At 44.6% G+C, this 21,170-nt stretch overlaps 6 protein-coding genes across 6 annotated transcripts; 4 read left to right on the forward strand and 2 right to left on the reverse strand.

Moving 5' to 3' along the window:
* Positions 1-55: 55 nt before the first annotated feature.
* On the forward strand, positions 56-1,191 carry GL218_06103 (uncharacterized protein; the record flags this gene model as incomplete). Its single annotated transcript, XM_033582801.1, has 2 exons — positions 56-465; positions 531-1,191. 2 exons carry the CDS (start codon positions 56-58, stop codon positions 1,189-1,191), a joined length of 1,071 nt encoding a protein of 356 aa, XP_033433975.1.
* Positions 1,192-3,968: 2,777 nt separating this feature from the next.
* GL218_06104 (Aldehyde reductase 2) lies at positions 3,969-5,027 on the forward strand (the record flags this gene model as incomplete). Its single annotated transcript, XM_033582802.1, has 1 exon — positions 3,969-5,027. The coding sequence occupies one exon, from the start codon at positions 3,969-3,971 to the stop codon at positions 5,025-5,027; it is 1,059 nt and encodes a 352-aa protein (XP_033433982.1).
* Positions 5,028-5,805: 778 nt separating this feature from the next.
* On the forward strand, positions 5,806-7,022 carry GL218_06105 (putative nucleoside-diphosphate-sugar epimerase protein; the record flags this gene model as incomplete). Its single annotated transcript, XM_033582803.1, has 4 exons — positions 5,806-5,825; positions 5,897-5,910; positions 5,986-6,177; positions 6,241-7,022. 4 exons carry the CDS (start codon positions 5,806-5,808, stop codon positions 7,020-7,022), a joined length of 1,008 nt encoding a protein of 335 aa, XP_033433981.1.
* Positions 7,023-7,291: 269 nt separating this feature from the next.
* GL218_06106 (putative galactinol-sucrose galactosyltransferase 6) lies at positions 7,292-10,213 on the reverse strand (the record flags this gene model as incomplete). The annotated part of the gene is made up of 5 exons (XM_033582804.1): positions 7,292-7,509; positions 7,561-8,949; positions 9,012-9,225; positions 9,292-9,490; positions 9,567-10,213. 5 exons carry the CDS (start codon positions 10,211-10,213, stop codon positions 7,292-7,294), a joined length of 2,667 nt encoding a protein of 888 aa, XP_033433980.1.
* Positions 10,214-11,640: 1,427 nt separating this feature from the next.
* On the forward strand, positions 11,641-13,306 carry GL218_06107 (Mitochondrial-processing peptidase subunit beta; the record flags this gene model as incomplete). The annotated part of the gene is made up of 5 exons (XM_033582805.1): positions 11,641-11,796; positions 11,868-11,993; positions 12,048-12,125; positions 12,178-12,863; positions 12,919-13,306. The coding sequence occupies 5 exons, from the start codon at positions 11,641-11,643 to the stop codon at positions 13,304-13,306; spliced, it is 1,434 nt and encodes a 477-aa protein (XP_033433979.1).
* A 2,158-nt stretch (positions 13,307-15,464) lies between these two features.
* On the reverse strand, positions 15,465-17,069 carry GL218_06108 (lysR family regulatory protein; the record flags this gene model as incomplete). The annotated part of the gene is made up of 2 exons (XM_033582806.1): positions 15,465-16,751; positions 16,839-17,069. 2 exons carry the CDS (start codon positions 17,067-17,069, stop codon positions 15,465-15,467), a joined length of 1,518 nt encoding a protein of 505 aa, XP_033433974.1.
* Between the last annotated feature and the right edge of the window lie 4,101 nt (positions 17,070-21,170).

The following is a 21,170-nucleotide window of genomic DNA, read 5'->3' on the forward strand; positions in this document are numbered from 1 at the left end:
TCACACTCGTTTTTGTTCTTACCGAATACTCATACCTATTCCACGACAGTACATAATGGCAGGCGTTATAGAAGCAATTGGTGTGATTTCGGGTGTTCTTGGAATACTACAGTTTGGTATTGATCATTTTCCACAAGACGATGGGCCAAAGTCTACTGTTAGGGTTACCGTTGGATTAGACACCCCAGGTGGTCTTAACAATGCCGGTGGTGACCTTCCCGATGTTCGGCTGTTCAACGAGGCTGGCGAGTTCCTTGGTATCAAGGTAGACCCGGGCTCTGTCTCGGATGGTGGTTTCGGCGACATCAAGATTAGCCACAACGACGGCTCAAACCAGCAACCCGCCTATGCCCTATTCTCAGGTAACAACGATGCTATCTGCATTGCACACGCCGTCGTGACTTTCCCTGGAAATGAAAGATATACTTGGGTTGGTGATTGGGGTCGTCAATGCGGCGGTAGTTGGTAATTCAACACTACCCCCTAACGTAACGGCAAAGAATAAGCAATACTAATTGTGAATAAACTAGGTACTACTCGAACATCTACATAGACAGCAGCAGCCGAAAAGTTGACTGTCTATGGATTGACGGCAACAATGACCAACCACAAAGCGGATTCCAAGTCCACTGGCCAGAATTCGTAAACAAGGACGGCGATCAGCTTCCGTCGGACGACAGCGCGATGGCCGATAAAGTAAATTACCTGTGTAACGGAGGGCCTCCGTTCAAGATGTACAACTACGCAGACGACAACGACCCGAGCAGCATTACCTACTGGATCCTCAACAACAAGCGTTCCGAAGATGGAACCGACAACCGCAAAACCGGAACGTCGTACGGCCCGTCGAAATACCCTAACTCCGCCAAGTTCGGCCGCAACTTGCCCCGAGGAAACAGCACCGTTCCTTCTGGCTCCAGCCGCCAGGCCAACCGTCTAGTCGTCAGCAACAACGCCCAGCACACGGCAGTCGACCTCTGCGAGAGCAAGACATCCTACGGTCCGGACTTCTTAGATCTGATGGAGAAGAAGTTCTGCCGCATGTCAGACAAGACTGTCTGGCCGGTGTGCGACGGCGCTCAGACCGTAGACAACTGCTTCAACACGGACGTCCAGCAACTCATTGTAAACGGCGTTTCGGCCAGGGATAGCCCCTACAGCAACGTTGTAGACTGGACGTCGGGTAATTAGATGGGCTTGTGCGTTTTTGTAGACTCTCGGTTGGGATGGACGGAAAAGGGGTACAAGTATTCATGACTGTTGGAGTACGGGGGCAGGCTATGCATTGTTTATTGACGATATAAGGACTTGGTTGTATGGTATGGCTGTATTGTAGGATGGATATACAGGCATTTAAGTAGATGTGCTAGCAAGATAATAGTTTTTGAACTTAATTCTTCTAAAATGACTTGAGCTAATATTGTTTGAAAGTGAGAGTTTTCGAAAACATAGTGTAGTATTTAGGCTCATCTTTGGGGAGCCTTATAGTCGTTATCTATAATATTAGTAACTATTAGTTAATAGTTATTAGTTAGAAGTTTGAGAAACTGTTGGTAACACTCTTTACTTTACCATCGACCAGAGCAGGTATTTGTATCTTAATCTAGTTAATTTTTAACTAAACAATCAGCATTCGGTTTAATAGATAAATCAAAATTTTCTCGTATAGCAAACACGCGGAATTGACAATAAAATCTTCAAATCCTGTTAGTTATTGTACTTAGCATGAGCCAAGCACATATGGAGATGTTTCCTCAAACATGCAGTTACTCAAATAACCAACAAGTTGACAGAAAACCTTAAGCGAATAACATATCACTAATTACTAGGCCCGCCAAAATTATTACCATATTATTACTAACACTTGCCTTTTTGAGAGAGAAGGAATACTACAAGTTCCAGAGTTGTAGTCCAAACGCACAAAAAGATGCTGCCCATCCTGGGGTCGAACCAGGGATCTTCTGATGTATGTATTGTTGTTTAGATGCTCAACAAGGAATAACAGTCAGACGCCTTAACCACTGGGCCAATGGGCATTAAATCTTCGCGAGGTTTGCCGAATAACCGTGGAAATTTTGTTAGTTACTTCAACTCATTACCCACAAAGCGTTGCCCACCACACTACCCGACGTCTCGTGAGTGGGTCTGCAACTCGTGAAGCGAAATTCTTATAAAGAACTAAAAATAACAAACCACATAATCTAGTGAGAATAGTAAATTACCTCCTAGGTTGGATAAGTTCCTGGGTTATTTTCAAGTTTAGGTTAACCGAAGTTTGGGGTAAGACGTTTGCATCTTGTCATAGTAATTAGTGTCACTTCAGTAAAGTCTTTGTTATCCTAATATCGGATAGTCACAGTTTACAAATTCAACTACTTTATAATATATCATATAACATATAATAACATTATAAAAGCTACTAAATAAAATTCGGAAAATGACGTACATCTTAATAATGAGTTGTAATTTATAGTTGCTCACGTTATCGTAAACTTCTTATAAGAATGTTATCATGCGAATCTACCCACACTACTTTCTCATTGCCCCCATACCTTCAAGATCATGCGCCTCATTGTGTAACGTATAGTATTCAAGATACTCTTCTCTCTCACCGCTAATTTAATATACTTACAAACACCATGAGAGGCACCTAATTTCGCTTGCAAGAAAACACTCTCCGGCTTTGCGAATCTATGCTGACGCGGCGCTTTTCCAGGTAACTCTTGGCCATGGCTAGTATGTTGTCATCTTGTTAGAATCTGGTATTACCTTGTTAGTTTTAGGGCCATGGCACAACATGTCTTGGATGTTGGAGAGCCAAGCATGTTCAAGTATTCCTTGATACCCTGTTTCTTATGTCTTAGCCATAGCGTAACTACTCCTCCCACATCTACAAGGAAATAGATAGCTATCAAAGATGGCTCGGAGTTCTCCGAGTTTATTCTATTTGTAGTCAATTATAATATTCCAAATAAATGCACTTTTAGAACGGGCAAAATGCCAAATGGGAACTACTAAGCATACCTATCCATCTGATAGTTATTTCTATCTTATCTTACGATCTCTCCAATCACAGATACTAAGGCGGTATACGCCTCAGAACCTTATATAACAATTACAAAGTCTTATATAACCTTATAGCCCACTCTGTCAGATGCCCAGACAGATGTTGGCTTGGCGTTAGATATATGTCCGCTCGGCCATAATCCTCATCCAATTATTATAATAATTTGGTAGCAATTCTCTAGGCAAACGGAGATAAATCACATTCAAGTCTTGTAATCCCGTGGGGTCCCGCGGTTATCCGTATGCTGCAGGTTTTATATGGATACGAGTGTAGCAAAGATCGCGGCCTGTAATCACCAACAGTTAGGTTATGATGATATGGTTTTCTAGGACCAATGCTACCTATATTGTATAGTGTAACAGACAATTAATTATATAAAGGGAACCTTGAGTGCTTCAACAAACGTCTCTGACCATCTTCACGCGCATAATGAGAAGTCATCCTGAAATGTTAATGGGAATAATCAAAATATATCATGCTATAAATCTCAATTAAACTTCTAGAACGTCACAATCTATTTTCAAGAAAAACATACGAAATAGTTATGCTCACTAAGGTACATACCCAAAAGGAGATCTCCGAGGTTGATCTTGAACCCTTGTCTCCGACCTTCGCTATACTAACCAACCAGTTATCTAAGTAGATCATCAAGCATGATATCGCTGTGTTACAAGGGTCAATGATCAGATGGCATACGCAATTTTCTTATGGGCTTTAAGACGAATATAATGACTTGATAGCCAAGCAATGAATATCTTAAGATATATAAATCCTTCTTCAGGGCACTTGTCAGAGAGATTCAACATGCAAATCAGATAACCAACTACTACACTGAAATTACTACCATCTTTACACCAATCCCAAGAACAATACTAAATATCCCCAGACGAACACGATCAGGATGTCTATAACCGAAGACTCTAACCTTTTGATCGCCCCTGGATCTCTCGTGGTCGTAACGGGTGCAAATGGGTATATCGGATCTCATATTGTGGACCAGTTTCTGCAACGAGGTTACCGGGTCCGTGGTACTGTCCGTAAGGCTTCTAGAGATCGATGGCTGAAAGACCATTTCGACGGAAAATATCCGGGCAAATTCGAGTTGGTCGAAGTGCCCGATATGGTAGCGAGCGGTGCATATGACGAGGCCATCAAAGGGGCTTCTGGCTTCGTACACGCCGCGGCTCCTGCTATGGATGCGATGGAAAGCGCCGATCCCTACGCCAGAGTCAAAATCGTAGTGGATAGCACGGTATGCGCCCTAGAGTCAGCCGCAAAAGAGCCGGGGATAAAACGAGTCGTCTTAACATCCTCTTCTGGGGCGGCGGTGTTTCCTATTCCTAACAAGGTTATGTCGATTGATCCAAACACCTGGAACGAATACTCAGTTAAGGAGGCATTCGCCCCGCCACCATACGAAGGCGAGAAACGTATGGTGGATGTCTATTATGCCAGCAAGACTAAGGGCGAGCAGGCGGCATGGGAATGGATTCGTGAACACAAACCTCATTTTACATTCAATGCGGTCCTACCCGACTTTAATACGGGAGCACCCATTAATGTAGCTCGACAGGCTTCTCGCAGCACGGCGGGTATGATCAGGGTCTTGATAGACAAAGGTGAAGCCTTGACACCGGAGGATGTGGTATTCCCGCCACAGTGGTATATTGATGTCCGTGATGATGCCGCATTGCATGTGGCTGCATTAATCTATTCGGACGTGGCAGGCGAACGCCTTTTTGGCTTCGCTTACCCTTTTACCGTTAACGATGTCATCCGAACGCTGAAAGCGTTATATCCGAATCACAAATTCGGACAGGAGATCTCTGATGCAGGTCAAGATCTATGCAGTGTCACAAACGAGAGAGCTGAGGAGCTGCTGAAGCGACTCACTGGTCACGGATGGACGAGCTTGGCTGATGGTCTAAAGGATACTGCTGAAGCATTGGGGATTCATTAGAGATTTATTAGGGATTCTTTAATTGTAGAATGATGCTAATACCCGACGTCCATGTCGCATCGCAGGCGGTACAAAGTGCGCCCGAGAAAGGGGTGATGTGGATTCACGATGGTAGAACCATAGATAGAGAGTAGGAATTTGATGATTTGATTAACAATACACTTTTTGTACTAAGCGACGCTATTGTTGTGCACTTACGAGATACGGAAATGGGGTTAAGCCGAATGCTACACAAGCTAATGCTGCCGATTTAAATCTTGATGAACTTGATGGAGCTAGAAGGTCCCAGCAAACGGAATTAAGATTTTAATGGGGAACGTAGTGTAGCACTTGCATCAATATTTGCATAATACAAGCGTAGCTCCTCCCTTGAACAGCACGAAATGCTTCAAGAGTGGGGGGAAAAAGTGGATGGTGCCATCAAGACAGAAAGATCACCCGGATGGCGTAACAAATTGTATTTATAATTGGATTTCGAAGGGTGCCGCGCAACTTCCATATGTTCTCCATCTGTAGAATATCATGTGCGTAATTAGTACCATAAGTTAGGTTCGCGGGGATCATATAGAAACTTCATTCTCGGATGTATTAGTAATAATATAGAAGGTAGGTATGTAGGTACCTAATGTAAAACCCAAAACCTTCTTTGTCTTGCTATAAAGTTGGAGAGAATTAAAAGAGATTGATTGCCGTGAATATTCAACCTTCAACCCCGCTTAGTGAACCACTTAAACAGCCACTTTCTAAGACATCACGACTAAAACTTAGACTCACGAGAATGGCTCCCAAGATCTTTCTGTAAGTAAACGGCTAACTAAGACTTAGGCGGAAGCAGAATAACTTAGAGTATAAGCTAATACGTCTAATAGCACCGGTGCGACTGGTATGAACTTGACAGCCCAACTATAAATATCATCTCATCTAATCAATCTAAATACTAAATATTCTTAACAAACAGGCTACATTGGCGGTGATGTCCTCTACCAGCTGAACAAAGTCCACCCTGATTATGAGTATACACTACTTGTACGAAACGAGGAGCGAGGCAAGCCCGTCGCCGCAGCTTACCCCAAGGCCCGTATCGTCTACGGCACTCTGGATGATGCCGAGGTGATCGAGAAGGAGGCTGCCGCCGCAGACATCGTTGTTCGTACGTTTCTCTCTTAGTTGAATATCCTTAAAAAGAGAAGGGCAAGTAGCTAACGCCATCTAGACACGGCCGACTCGGCCGACAATGTTCCTTCCGCAAAAGCCATTGCGAAGGGTCTCGCGGCGGGCCACACAGCTGAGAAGCCCGGTTACTGGATCCACCTCTGCGGAACCGGCATCCTAACCTGGTACGATGCAGACAACAAGCGGTACGGCCAACCGCCGCTGCCGGAGCAGAAATACCACGACATTGACGACATCGACCGCATCCTCTCATTCCCGGACACTGCGCTCCACAGGGACGTCGACAAGATCGTCTTGGCAGCAAATGACTCTCCTGCCATCAAGACCCTAATCGTCGGGCCCCCTACCATCTATGGCCAGGGCCGCGGGCCCCTCAACCAGCGCAGCATCCAAGTACCCATGCTCATCGAATATACGCTGCAGAACGGCTACGCGCCGATCCACGCCCCCGGTCTAACCGAATGGAACAACCTGCACATCTACGACGTGAGTGACTTCTTCATACAGGCCGTAGAAGCCGCGCAGGACCCGTCTAAAACTAGCAACCCCGAGATCTTCGGCCCCAAGGGGTACTTCTTCCTCGAGAACGGCGTGCACAAGTGGAGCGACGTAGCTAGGTGGGTCGCTGAGGAGGCTGCGAAGCAGGGTCTTATTCCTGAGCCCGCTACGAAGGAGGTCGACTTCCCCTTCTTCGGGGCCAATTCCAAGGCTGTCGCCGCTAGGGCGAAGAAGTATTTCGGCTGGACACCTAAGGGTCCGACTCTGAAGGATGATATCGCGCCAAGCGTGGCTCTTGAGGCGAAGAGACTAGGCAAGGCTTAATTAAGTTGATCTGGAAGAGATATTACCTGATGTCAATTCTCTATAAAATCTGTTAGTAGAGAATCCCATGGTAATCTCGTAGTAATAGCAAGCGACACTAATGTAACTTAATACAATGCTCCAATTTCTTAATTAACGACTAAATAAAGTGATCCAACCTGTATCCACCTTACACATTTCATTCATTATCATTACGGTCGTATACCTAAATACAGCCAAGACAAATATCCTTGCAGAATATCTCATATTAGCTTCTCATGAACCTAGAATCAGGGATGTTCAATATCGAAGTAAACCTTGACCTCAACTTCATTGCTCCAACCGGCTGTTAGACCCATTTCGTTCCACGCCGTTTCGATATCAATTTCCAACACATGGCTGTCGGCCTTATTGACAGTAACCGTGTGAGGCGGGATTGGTTGGCCTTGAATAGTAACCATGAAATCTCGTTCGATCGACATATCGGGGAGACTTGAAATATACACCCCTTTAGCTAGTTAGTATAACAAATGAGTCACTAGCAGTAATAGGGACTTACCAAGAATTCCCAAGGCTTTGAGCCGTGTATCTAAGAATACCCTACCGGTATGCAGGAGCTCAAACTCGTTTGTGGTAATAGCGGCGGCGCCCGTCATCTTCCCGATAAGGCCGAGATTCGAGACATATATCCTACCGTTCGTCTCGCTGTCAAACCGTGTTATGGGGAAGGCGGTAAAAATTTCGTAGTCTCGGACGTCTAACGATACTGCGAGAATGGCAGCAGCAGAGCCGGGTTCTACAACAGACGTTACAAGGCCGCTATGGTGAGCACGCACGACATATAAATTCGACGGGGACACACCCGGAAAACACGAGAGAGGGATGAGCTCCCCCACCGCCCGCTGCGATATGTTGAAGACGCCTAGTAGCGGTGTCCCAGTTACAGCTCGGCCGTGGTAACTCCCAATCTTGAGGATTGTAGGCTCGTCGTAACTAGTATACGCGTCGATGCTTCTACCCACTACGCTGGGTCTGAAAATAACGGTTTTACCCCGAGGCGTTGGTCCTGTCATCTCAGCAATAAGATCGATATTGTGTTTTCCAGGGGTATCGGTTATATAGATCGGCCCACCACTGAGACATCGCGCAGCAGCGTGGAAGCCCGCAAACTCGTGATCAGTCTGAAACATATCCCAATCTGGTAAGATGTTTAAATGCTGGGTAAGCAAGGCATTGTGAGCGTTCGCGAAGAGATGCCACGGATGTGATTCTGGGATATCAGGATAAAAGTCGTCAGAGTTACGCGCAAGCATAGCTGGTCTGTTGTGCGGCAGTTGCTGAAGGAATAAGAGTTGCGGCGCTTGAGACATACACGATATGGCTTTAATGCTGAAATATCTCAAGGCCGATATTGTCCAGTTATCAAGGTATGTCTCAGTAAGTTCTCGACGGTGTTTAGCTGAGATCCAGGTGTCTATCATGTACTGCACATCCGTCTTGACACCATCAATCCCACAGTCCGATAAGAAGCGATAAAAGTCGTTATAAAATTTACCAACATCTTCTTTTGCGATGACAGTCATGGGACCATTGAGGTTAGAATCAGCGCGATCAATTTGCACTGTCTTATAAGTCTGGGCGAGGTCACCAGTGCTTGAAATCCCTCCCCAGTAACCAAGTAAAGCATGCCAGACGGCAACGTGTTGAATACTTGGATGTTTTGAGCGGATGAGAGATACCGTGTCTTTGAGTCCATTCGGAAATGCGTTTGGCTCGGCTTCGAATCCCTTCCAACCATGTTGGTATTGATCCTGGCCCTGGTAATCAATATCTTGCCAGTTATCGTCTATGATGAGACTGCTTATATTGATGCGATCCTTTGCAAGTGCACCAACGGCACGCATTATTTTCTCATCTGTTAGATGTTGACCCAAAGCATTCCAGGTACCTATTCATACGGCAGGGCTAAGTTAGACTCATCGAGAAAATTCGGGTGGGCGGATTGCTTACAATAGCCCAATCCATCATACCAATTTTCGTACCATTCAGGCTTGATGTCATTAGTTAAACTCTGGATTTCCCTAGTAAATTCATCCTTGCTATTACCCGTGGCGACCATAACGGTTCGAGCGTGGTACATGACGGCTGCTACCGCACTCTCGAAATCATCGCCAACAGAAGCTAAGACTAGACCGGTTGATTGAGCTTCGTTGTCGCTGCGTATCTACGAATGAAGCATGAGATGGCATTCTCAAAACGAATTGGTTTGTGAGTTTGATCTCTTACTTACATGTAATCTTACAGAGCCTGTCTCTGAGCTGCGGAGGAGCGTGGTTACGTTGCCAATTCCACTAACTCCTAGTAGAACAAGATGCTTTCCTTGATGACTTAGAAAAGAGCACATTACGGCATCCTTGTCCAATTTAAATGACTTTCTACCATGCCTAGGGCCTAACCATGGCGACCCATGGCGGACTAGGGCGAAATATCTGCAACTCAGTTAGTCTCGCGATCATAGTTAACGGTTATACTAATTTAGAAAAAAAAAGAAATATCATGACTTACCGCAGAATACCACCCCACGGAGTCCCGAGCTCCACATCGGCATATGCGGAACGATCATCATCAGCTGGATTCACGCTTGCGCTTATAGTCCAGATTTGGGTATTTGGAGTTTGACTCTCTGCAGCCGTGACTGTCAGCTCCGGGTTAAGCTCATGAATTATTTCAGAAAGATTCGTATCCATTCCAGTATTTGGGGATGTTGGGCTAATCAAAACGATCCCATCATATATCCCTGAGACTTTGCGAGACCACCTCCAGGGTTGATTACGGCCATTGCGGAACTTCAAAGTAAATTTTAGGGATGATGATACAATAAACGGCGCTCCAAAGTACAGGCAAATATGCGAAGGTCTAACAATTTGAAGTGCGGAGGGAGAATCGTTGACGGAAATGGGCGATAACGGCTTCTCCGTCCAGTCGGCACCGGAAGAAGAGTACCAGACGGCAACCTCCCAAGGGTCTTCTGCACAGTTACTGTCTACTTCTAACAGAGCAAGAAGTTGGAACGTATTGTCTTTGAACTGAGTGACCTGTCCAAGAGGTGGATAGCTTGATATGGTTGGTTCCATCCCGACGACGGGAGCGTCCGGTCCAAAGATACGGACGGCGTGGAACTCGGAGTCGATATCACGTTCACCTTTAGACATAATTACAAGGAAATAACTATTTCATTTTATTAAACAATGTAGGGGGATGGTACAGATTATTATAAGCAAGATAAAATAATAGGTATTCAAATAAAACAGCGGTATTAGGAATTAGGACTCGAATAAAACATTCATTATTATGGTTTAAGAACAACTCGGCCAAGTTGCAACATTGAATTGTGGAAACTCTTAAGTTCTAGGAAAGTCTTGAAAGTTCAACAGATGAGCCAAAGACCCATAAAAATCACTTGACCAATCAAGAGTTGATTATTTCTTGTTGCAGCTACTTAGCCACAAATCGTTAACACTAGTCGGAATTTAGCGGGAAGAAAGTTAAAAATTCTGAGGCTTGCGTCTGTAAATCCCACACGCCGCATTGCACCTTGACGCCTCATACGGTGGACCATTATGACATTAGTGCCAAAATCAAGAAAATAGGTGGCACTATGTCTAATAAGGTAATAGTAAGGCAAAAATACAGTATAAGCTCAATTAATATGCGCTGTATACACAATTAACACCCCTTTTAACCTTATACCATAATAACTTTACGAATATCTATCCGAATATTTTTCGAAAACTATCAATATTTTAATTGAAAAAGGACAAAAATTACTGTTTAGGTTGCATGCGATTTGACCCAAAATTCGTAAAGATATTAAGACAGCTATATACACATAGTCTTTCCTATTCTAAAAGATTAGCCAATCAGATATCGCCTTTACCTTAGCCTTAGCCTTAGCCTTAGCTTTAGCCTTATACGAGATACATAAATTCAACAATAACACTTACTTACACGTATACACGTATTCAAATAACTTTACCAATATATTATTTTAAATATCATAATTAGTATCATATTATAGCCCTATTTGATGCGAAAATAACAATGCAAGTTGCACTTATATATAGCCTTTAGCTAGTGTGTTGTGTCAATATCAAATAAGTCTTATATTGTGTCAGTATCAAATAGTTAAGTCTTATATAGGGAGGTTAGCACGTGATACCTTTTATGACCACTTTGGAATTCCGTTTATATATCATACATATATGACATATTATCTTTACCAAATAAATTTAAACAATTACCCAACTAATTTAATAATTTTTTTCATACTTCAATTGAAATAACAATACTTTTTTCAAGTTTTTAGAAAGGATACTTAAAAAGTTATTAATATAAATAGGTAAGTAATGAGAAAACTTGTATATACCCCGCATAGTATACTGTGCACCTTTCATACTAGCCTTTTTTGGACAGCCCTGACCTATTTTCTTGATTTTGGCACTAATGTCATAATGGTCCGCCGTACCTCAGGCCAAACCCAAAATTTGAGCTTTCGATTACCGAAAACCGAACCACTCGTCCAAGATTTACATCAAACCGCTCACTTCCGTAATTCCACCCTCCCGCACGCAACACCCTAATGGCGTCCAGGAGACTCGCTTTTAACCTCGCGCAGGGCATGCGCAGCCGTGCCGCAAATTCTGCCATACGACCATTACGAAGAGGTTTTGCAACTCCGGTGACGTCTCCCGTTGGCGCGAAGACCCAGACCACAACATTGAAAAATGGTCTAACGGTAAGATACCCCCAGAGGCCAATTGGGCTAGTCAATGCTTCTTAAACTTATATCTGACTGTAAACCGAAAGGTCGCGACCGAATACTCGCCTTGGGCGCAGACTTCGACGGTGGGAGTATGGATTGATGCCGGTTCGAGGGCCGAGACGGACGAGACAAATGGAACCGCACATTTCCTAGAACATCTTGCCTTCAAGGTATTTACGGGTGTAGACCTCGGCAAAATTACGCATTACTTATAACTTCCTTAGGGCACCCAGAAGAGAACTCAGCAACAACTAGAGCTCGAGATTGAGAATATGGGTGGTCATCTTAACGCCTATACCTCGGTGCGTTAAATATAGCCGGCAACATTATAACTTCCGACTAACATATGAATAGCGTGAGAACACCGTCTACTTCTCCAGAGCATTCAACTCCGATGTTCCTCAGTGCGTCGACATCCTCGCCGATATCCTACAGAATTCCAAACTTGAGCCCTCCGCCATCGAGCGAGAGCGTGATGTCATTCTCCGTGAATCAGAGGAAGTTGAGAAGCAGCTTGACGAAGTTGTCTTCGATCACCTTCATGCCACCGCCTACGCTCACCAGCCTCTCGGCCGCACTATCCTTGGACCTCGAGAGAACATCCGTGACATTACCCGAACCGAGTTAACCAACTACATCAAGACCAACTATACTGCTGACCGTATGGTCCTCGTTGGTGCTGGCGGTATTCCTCACGATAAGCTTGTCGAGTTAGCCGAGAAGAACTTCTCCAGCCTTCCTACTTCTTCGCCTCACACCGAAGCCTACCTCCTCTCCAAGCGAAAGCCTAGCTTCATTGGTTCCGAGGTTCGAATCCGAGACGATACCATCCCATCCGCCCACATCGCTCTTGCCGTTGAGGGTGTGAGCTGGAACGACGACGACTACTTCACTGCTCTAGTTACCCAGGCCATCATCGGCAACTATGACAAGGCCATGGGCAGCGCACCTCACCAAGGCAACAAGTTGAGCACCTTCGTTCACCATAATGACCTAGCCAACAGCTTCATGAGCTTCTCCACAAGCTATAGCGATACGGGGTAAGCTCTCCTATATGATTTCACTTTTCTTATACTTTGTACTAATAAATTGCAGTCTATGGGGTATCTACCTAGTGAGCGATCAACTTACCCGTCTTGACGACCTGGTTCACTTCACCCTTCGGGAATGGTCTCGCCTTTCTAGCAACGTCACTGAGTCCGAAGTCGAGCGAGCAAAGGCTCAACTGAAGGCATCAATTCTCCTTTCCCTCGACAGCACATCCGCCGTTGCGGAAGACGTCGGTCGACAACTCGTCACAACTGGCCGTCGCCAGAGCCCTGGTGAGATCGAGCGTGTCATCGATCACATCACGGAGAAGGACGTAATGGACTTCGCTCGGAGGAAACTATGGGACCAAGACGTGGCCATCAGCGCTGTCGGCAGCGTCGAGGGCCTTCTCGACTACCAGAGAATCAGGAACGACATGAGCCGAAACTTTTAGGCGAATAGTGATTAGGGACAGCGGCTTGAAAGGGGGGACTCGGTCATAGAGTGTATCAGATAATCACGCACTTCATTGTACCATACCATAAAGATTTCTCATCTGTTAGATTCCCTCGACCGGCCCAGAAGATATTTTGTTTGTGTTACCTTTTCTGCATTGGTCCTTATAATGCATCGGATAGGTATCCAGGACTGGCGTCCTTGAGTTTAATGTTTGTGATATGTTAACAATCAAGTTAGCTCGCTTAAATAGCGAATACAAAAACTCTTCGGGGTTGAATCACGAATTTCAAGTAGGGGAGCATCCGAAAATCCTACTAAATTGATTTGTTGTCCAGTGATCTACTGGATTGGGGATTTCAAGGTTATGTACAATAGATGTTATATGTCCGAGATAATACGGTTCATGAAACGAGTTAATCCCGGTCCCGAAGTTCATTGACAGCCACTTAAGCACATTAGCAATATATGCTAATCGAGGCTTCTAGGAATGAGTATCTCTCGCCTAGATAAGCCCCTTAGTTGTCTAAATAATTTAACTACCTACATGTTGTAAATTTAGGAGATGATCTATATTGTGAGCGGCGTACTATATAACTCCCCATCTTCCCCATTCTCTAGGTGAAATCTCCCCCCTCCCCCCAAGTCTAGCTTCCCCTCAATCTATTGAGACCCCTTCGAATCGAAGCATCATATTGGTGACTTACTTAAAGGCAGCCGGCAACATTAAGCTCACAATTAATCTTCGACAGGTCAAAGAGAAACTCATGCAAATCAGTGTTATCTTCGAAGGGCAAGGTATAAGTATAATCAATTCGCCCTTCTCTAAGCTGAACTGACAAAGCCTGCATTGACCCTTTCAACACAGATAAGACGAAGATAGAGTATTACCCTGATAAGTGAAATCATTAGAGCGCTGAATGAGACATATTGATGTTATATTAATGTTTTTGTAACTAATGTCAGGTTCAAACTGATTCCGTATGAGAGATGAGAGGCGTTAGTTCCCATAGTTAGGTAGTCATATACTCGAGAACCCCTAGTGCTCCCAGATTTTCTAGGATATAATATCTTCTTGCCTATGAGCAATATAACAGCTAAGTCTAGGTCAAATATGATTACACTCAAAAGTTTCCGCTTACTTATCTCAATAGAGGATAGTAGAAGAATAAGTCGTCATATACATTGCGTAGTTTATAAACAACAAAAGAACCTTTACTATGTTTGTAGAAAGATCTCTTACCATTTAGCTTCGATTTTAGCAATAAGACTTAAAGAATCTATATCACAGGAAAAAAAAAATCAAGTGAAAACGATAAATAAACAGTCTGACCCCAATATATAACTCCAAACTGCCAAGAAACAGTCTCTACTCGCGTTAAAATGAAAGATTAAGTTTCTCCTTAAACCGAATATTGAAGGGACAGATATAATGGCAGCAATCAATAGTAGAGTAAGAAGAAAAGACCTTTAAACGTGATGACCTTTGGAGTACATGGTGCGGCCTATTGTTAGTGATAGTAGATTAATGTAATTAAGGAGACGTTGCCAATGCTACTGGCCAAGACTTCACTTAATGAGGCAGAATACTCCAAACAGGTATATTAGTTCCATGGCCGCGGATTCTTACTCTCGTACTCCGCTTTTCAAGTTTAGTAATCCCACCGCGTTGATCTATCATATCCCGGTGAAAAAGCTCTTGGCTGCCTGCCTGCCCAGAAAGGAGAGGAGGCTCAGCTTCTCCAACTTAAACCTCTTCACTTTGAGGGGTCTCATAGCTAAACCGCAGCCACTACGTTCTCGAACTTGGCCCTAAATGAAAACTTGAAACTAAAACGTTTAATAGGACATGTTTAATTCCATGCACCTAAATAGTAAAAGCTGTTCAATACAAGTACGTGATAAAAGACTTATTCAGAAACTCTAGCTAGAATTTGACGTGATATAAGACCACATTGATATTTTATATTAGAATATATCGCAATGTAATGCAAGCATTATCTACATCGTAGCTTTGACCCGGTAACATTACTAATAACAGCACACAGTAAATCCATATATACAAACATAAGAGGAATTCCTTTCGGGGTTAACCTGCCCCAGCTATATAACTCTCGTTAATAACCGTGATTCATACCCGTCGTAGTTTTAAGTCCTTAAGCCTTCACGAACTGACCAGACAGGTAGTAATATTCGGCATTCATCTCCTCCTGTACCTGTCTCCAGAGTCCCTTCTGTAACGTACCGGAAAGCCAGTAATTGCCTGCGGCATCCTTCCCCACGATGGGAAACGAGTTGCGCGTGGGCATGCCGTTGACAAGACCGTTGGGCTGGATGTACGACGGACGCCCGATCTTGTTGGCCCGCTTTTCCGGGTCCGCACCGGGACGCACTACTGCGGCCGAGAAGTCCGTATCGAAGAATTTGGCCTTACTCCAGTTGGAAATCATTATGGGCGCCATCGCGGGGTCGCCGTACATGGCTGATTTCCCCCTCTTCCCGGCCGCAAGGTCAACAGCAGCGCGTGCTTCCACCTGCGCTCGTGTCCCCTGCTCGGCAATGGATCGGCGCACTGCAGCAGCGACGTAGCCCAAGGGCCTTGCGAATAGATCTCGCATCGATACGAATGCCCAAACGCCAGCAACAGCGTTGCCGACGTAAGCATGTGTCTGCGGAAGAAGGTCCTTAGCGAGTACCGAGCGCATGCCGAAGGCGTTCATGATGGACACCGTCTGTTCTGTGTGCTGGAGGTGTCGGAGGGCAAGACGCGTGACCCAGCCCGAAAGCACATCGCCTTCGCTGACGAACGGTTTCACCTTCTCGTCCTCATCGGTCTGTGAGGCGAGGTAATCGAGTGCTCCCTTATGCAGGGACTGTACGTGGGTAGCTGGTACACAGACCATCCGCGTGTCTTCGCCGCGCGACCAAAATAAGGTTGTCCAGATGTAGGATATGGCGAAAATTAAGGCTTGGATCGGAGCCAGGCGGCGGTGAGCCAAAACGTACGGTTCTTGCGGATCGGTTCCTAGCGATTCGAGCGGGTCTTGCAACACGCCGTAGAGCGGCTTCACGTCGTCATCCCTACCCTCAAGCACGGCTATCCAAGCATCTAGAAGCTCCCGTCGTCCCATCGCATCGAGTAGCGTGTGTGGCCACGATAGCGAGACGATCGTCGCGTCGGTAAAGGACACAATGTGCAAGCTTAGCTGCGGTGCGTCAGTGTACAAGTAGTCGGCGAGTCGTCGAGGCGCACCCCATCGGCGCAACAGAGGCGCAAACTCCTCCGGGTCACTCAGGACGGCAGGTTTCGCGGTAGCCCTAGGTAGACGACAACCGGTTGGGTGCCTGGCAATCTCAACATTGTGTTCTATATGCGAATATGCGAATGCCGGTCTTTTCGCGCTGAAGGAATCCGGAATGTGGTATTCAAGTTTACCATCACCCTGTAAACATCTTTTTAGCTATTGGATTCTATTTTAGGAATTACAAGACCCTATGCTTAGACGACATAGTATCAATAGCAAGCATACGGGGAGTCTTAGCCTTGCACCTAGCTTACGCCAGTCACGCCGGCTAAGGAGCTTCTCTAGCGATAGACGTAGCTTATTGGGATCCAACACGTCATCAAATCGCATGGTAAACTCAACAATAACCTTTCTGTTGATCGGTGTATCGTCGAACCGGTGTAGCGGGATGACTGTGTCTGAAGATATTGTCAACGGCGACTTGATGGCCGGTTTGCTGGAAAGTATGTTCCCCATGTTGTGCGAGTGTCGCTACAGCACCAGGCTGTACTGAACACCGAAGGTCTAGACAAGGAGTATGTTATGTATTTCTAAGTTACAGTCCCTACAACCCGGGTCGTCCACGGAGTAATAAATGGCAGGGCAAATCTGGCCATTGTAGATAGTCTGCCGTAACTGACAAGCTACCTGACGCTTCGGGGAAATTCTGCGCAAATCAACCGGACAAAAACCAGCGACCAGCTGAGTTGATATCCGAGATACAGGCTATTCCCTGACGATCTCTGTTAGGTTTGGGCGTTGGGTCCACAGGAATATATAACATCGTCAATAGCAACGTAACATGTTTATATCTCGTGCTGCATGCGCGGGAAGGAGTCGATAGGAGGATATCATTTCGAGATGCTCATTGGTCCAACCGCCGACCTTCCCCTTTCTGTACATCGATATCTTGGGAACACTTCGCATAGACGAAATATCACGAGCAAGGGTAACGCCGCAGATTGCGTAAGTGTTGCTTGGCAAAGATGTGTTGCTTGGCAAAGGTGATAATATATATATATACGTATTCCTCACATAGCTTGGTGTAGGTAACGCGGTGCCTAGGTCCCAAGGTATGAAAGGTACCCGAGACATGGGAGGAGGTGGCTAATAGCACTATATAAAATAATTTGGATGATCATTAGCACTTTGCTAACGGAACACCGGAGAAGGTCGGCTTTATGGCTAGAGGGGAAAAAGTTAGCTCACGATATTCCTATGTCGAATGATGAATCGTAGGTCCTAAAACTTCTAGGGTCCATCCAATGCTTGACGGAAACATCCGTAAGTGCTATTGGTCGTTTGTATGATAATCGGAATAGTGTGGGGGGGTTCCCTTACACATACGAGGGTATAAATGCATGTACAATGTATGTAACGCACAATCCCTTGATCTGGTAGGTGGGACAGGGATCTTCACGGCATTTGAGTCGTGTTTTTAACGTTATCACGACGATCGTTTTTATTAACTGAGGTCACATTTCATTACACAAGACCAATATTTACCGGGTAAGCAGATAAGCGAAACATATTAATGTTTTTGTGCCTGGATTCATCTTAGACGCCTCTTGGACTCTTCCTTAGACTTAGTCTAGACGCTGTAGATTTCTACATCGCAAGGGTTTCCTTGTCGACTTATAGGTTGATAGCCCTAAAGAATCGGAGAGACAAAATCTCACGAGGCCGGATAACTATCTGAAAAAAGTATTTCACGGAGCTACCCCCCGAAATCCCCGGGGCTCATTAGCCGGAGCTGTAAAAGCGGGTTCCCGCGACTTTCGACATCGTCTAGCATGATTGCGTCAACCTCGTTAAGCATCTAACGGCGGTGGGCTTATACCATTTTAACAATATAACATACGTAGACCAAGAAAGCTTGTCTGCGGTTGGACATGACCCAAGTAAGTCGGTGCCAAGCCTCATTAAAATAAAACGATGATGTAGCTCCTTGCGTGGTTTAGCCTCATCCGAACTACCTAGCGATTCCTATGTGAAGTAAAAGATCGGTATTACGGAACTTGACCTCCGTATAGTTTAGTATTCTCTCTGTTTCTATCCTTGAGTCATTGCTGACCATCCAGCCACATTTAGTTAGAATACATATAAAACCGGAGTAGGTCGACGAAAACGTCGAAACGCCACAGATGGACTTCGCACGGGCGGAACGGCTACATTTTATGCAGCCACCCGGCGTTGCGCACAGGTTATATTACATTTTCGAAGCTGAGAGACTACTTGAATCTGGTACCACGTTGTCGTAAACGGGACGACGTGTTCGTGACCCCGGCTCAAGTAATTTCTTATTTAGTGACTACTAAATATTGGCTATTCCAGGTTTAGGAACACGTAAATGACCAGCTCACACGCATATATATATATATAGGAGGTACCTAGTTATATATAACACGAGACGGTTGAGTTATACGTAATTTCATCCATCCGTGCCATCCCCCACTAAGCGAAGTCATCTCCGGTTTCTCATAGTTAGGTAGTAACCAAGCCAAACAGTTTATGTAGTATATTATGTCTATCTCAACTATTCTCTATAAATGTAGCTGAAGTTCTTTTAATATATCAGACTTGAAGCCATTACGATTCCTCTAAAGCTTGCCATGACACATCATGATGTCGCTTTTAATATTTTATACGCGTTCATGTGCATATCAAGTTTGAAAGTATTAGAGCATAATTTCAAAGACAACCTAGGTTATGCCATGCGCTATAGAATTGTTAGTTCAAAGTTTTTAATACGTGAAGTATGATCGCATTGAACTACTAACAACTATTAATATTAAATATCACTATTAGAGATCACTTTTAGTATGTTATACCACATACAGAGTGATAGGTAGCCGGCCGGTATATAGTCCAAGCATGTAGTATATTGGAAGATACCTTAATCCCTATCTTTGTATAAATCAAAGAGAACCTCCTATCCTGTAGCCAGCCGCTTGGTAGTAGGGTTTAGTCTAAGCCGACAATTACTGGCTAAAGTTATATGTTAAGGATCACTACCTAGTTACCTAAGGATGGCTATCCAAACACTAATTTGGCTTCTCATAACCAATATCAACTTAATACCCGAATTCGATAACTTCTAAGTCACTAAACCGTGAAATTCTTAAACTGGTTTCCTAAGACAGTAAGTACTATCAGATAGAACCATTGATTGGTGTTATACATAGAGTGAATGCCAGCGTAGTTCAGTTGGATTGAAATATTAACGCCCACTTTTCCATCCTCCGAAGGCGTTGCGCGCCTCTTATGTACCTAGGTAATTCTAATAGATCTACCCCTGAATCTACCTCTAACCTAGGTACTTAGGTATTCCTAAACAAATATCTAAAGTTGCTATAGGTAGACTTCAACTTCCGTCACCCTTCCTACATCCATTTTTATCGCTGGAATAGTAATAACAGCAGGACTACCTAAAATTGCTAACCTAATAGCGGGGCAGTTTTCTCAGGGAGGGTGAATATACTAGAGTAAGAGGCTGTGAAATCCGCCAATAGTCTGATATAGGACTGGAACCGAAGCAGAACAACACACCTATTACCCAAAACCAGGAGCTCACACGGCATGTGTGAATCTCCTTGAAAACCTAGATGATTCACCAAATATTTATAAGTTCGACCTTGAAGGATTTTCTCCAGGCGTTAATCTGCTGTACAACGAGAAAGCAATCAATAAGCACCACCAAGATAGACCACTAAAGTTTCCCATCTAACTACCTACCTTCAAAGTGAATTTTCGATTCAAGCCCCTACCGTGCTCACTTGGTGGATAAAAATGATGTGTGTGGCCATTGTATTTCTGCTTTACTAAATTATAACCGCAACTATACGTGTCAAGAGACCGTTCAAGTTAAGTGGCGTATGAGTCTACCTCTTAAAGTAGACATACGAGTATGAACAGGGCCTTGTGATATTTGTTTATAAAGCAAGCATTGAGCGTCTAATCTAGGACGAACGAATACCTTGAACTGGTACAAGCCATCGTCTAAATAAATTTTGCTGCGGGGTCGTGTAAGACTATAATTCCCAAGACCTGGGAGCAACTGTTGTGCTTGGAACCTTGGATTTTATATGTTAGCTAGGCCTACGGAATTCTACTTATAACAGGTACATATATCGAACGTAGGGTATGGCTTAGCCAACGCCATTCGCATGGCCGGCGGTATTGAGCCATAGACAACTAACCAAGCATATCAACATTTTTTACTGATTTATATGCCCTATTATTAGGACTTGAATCATCGGCCCTTAACGTGCCGTGGAGAAATCCGAGAGTCTGCCCAGAGCTGTTATACCACATTTGGTTCGCTAGTAACTGCAGTCATCAGATTAAGGAAGCCGAGAAAGGATTATGATATTAGTTTCGGGGTTCACTTAGTGGTTGATGTATGTAATCCCATGCTCCAATTTCTTGGAGTAAAGGGCAGGCTACCGTGAAAAAGAGTATCATGGGGGTCAATGAGGCATGTCCCGAGTGCGAAGGAATAACTCGGATACTCCGGAGTAGGGTTTTCTCCGGTATTCATTCTCAATGTCGACTTGACAGTCAACGCATTTGGGCTAC

The sequence above is a fragment of the Daldinia childiae genome, assembly GCF_008694065.1.
Source record: "Daldinia childiae strain JS-1345 chromosome Unknown Scaffold6, whole genome shotgun sequence".
NCBI classification, from domain to species: Eukaryota; Fungi; Ascomycota; class Sordariomycetes; order Xylariales; family Hypoxylaceae; genus Daldinia; species Daldinia childiae.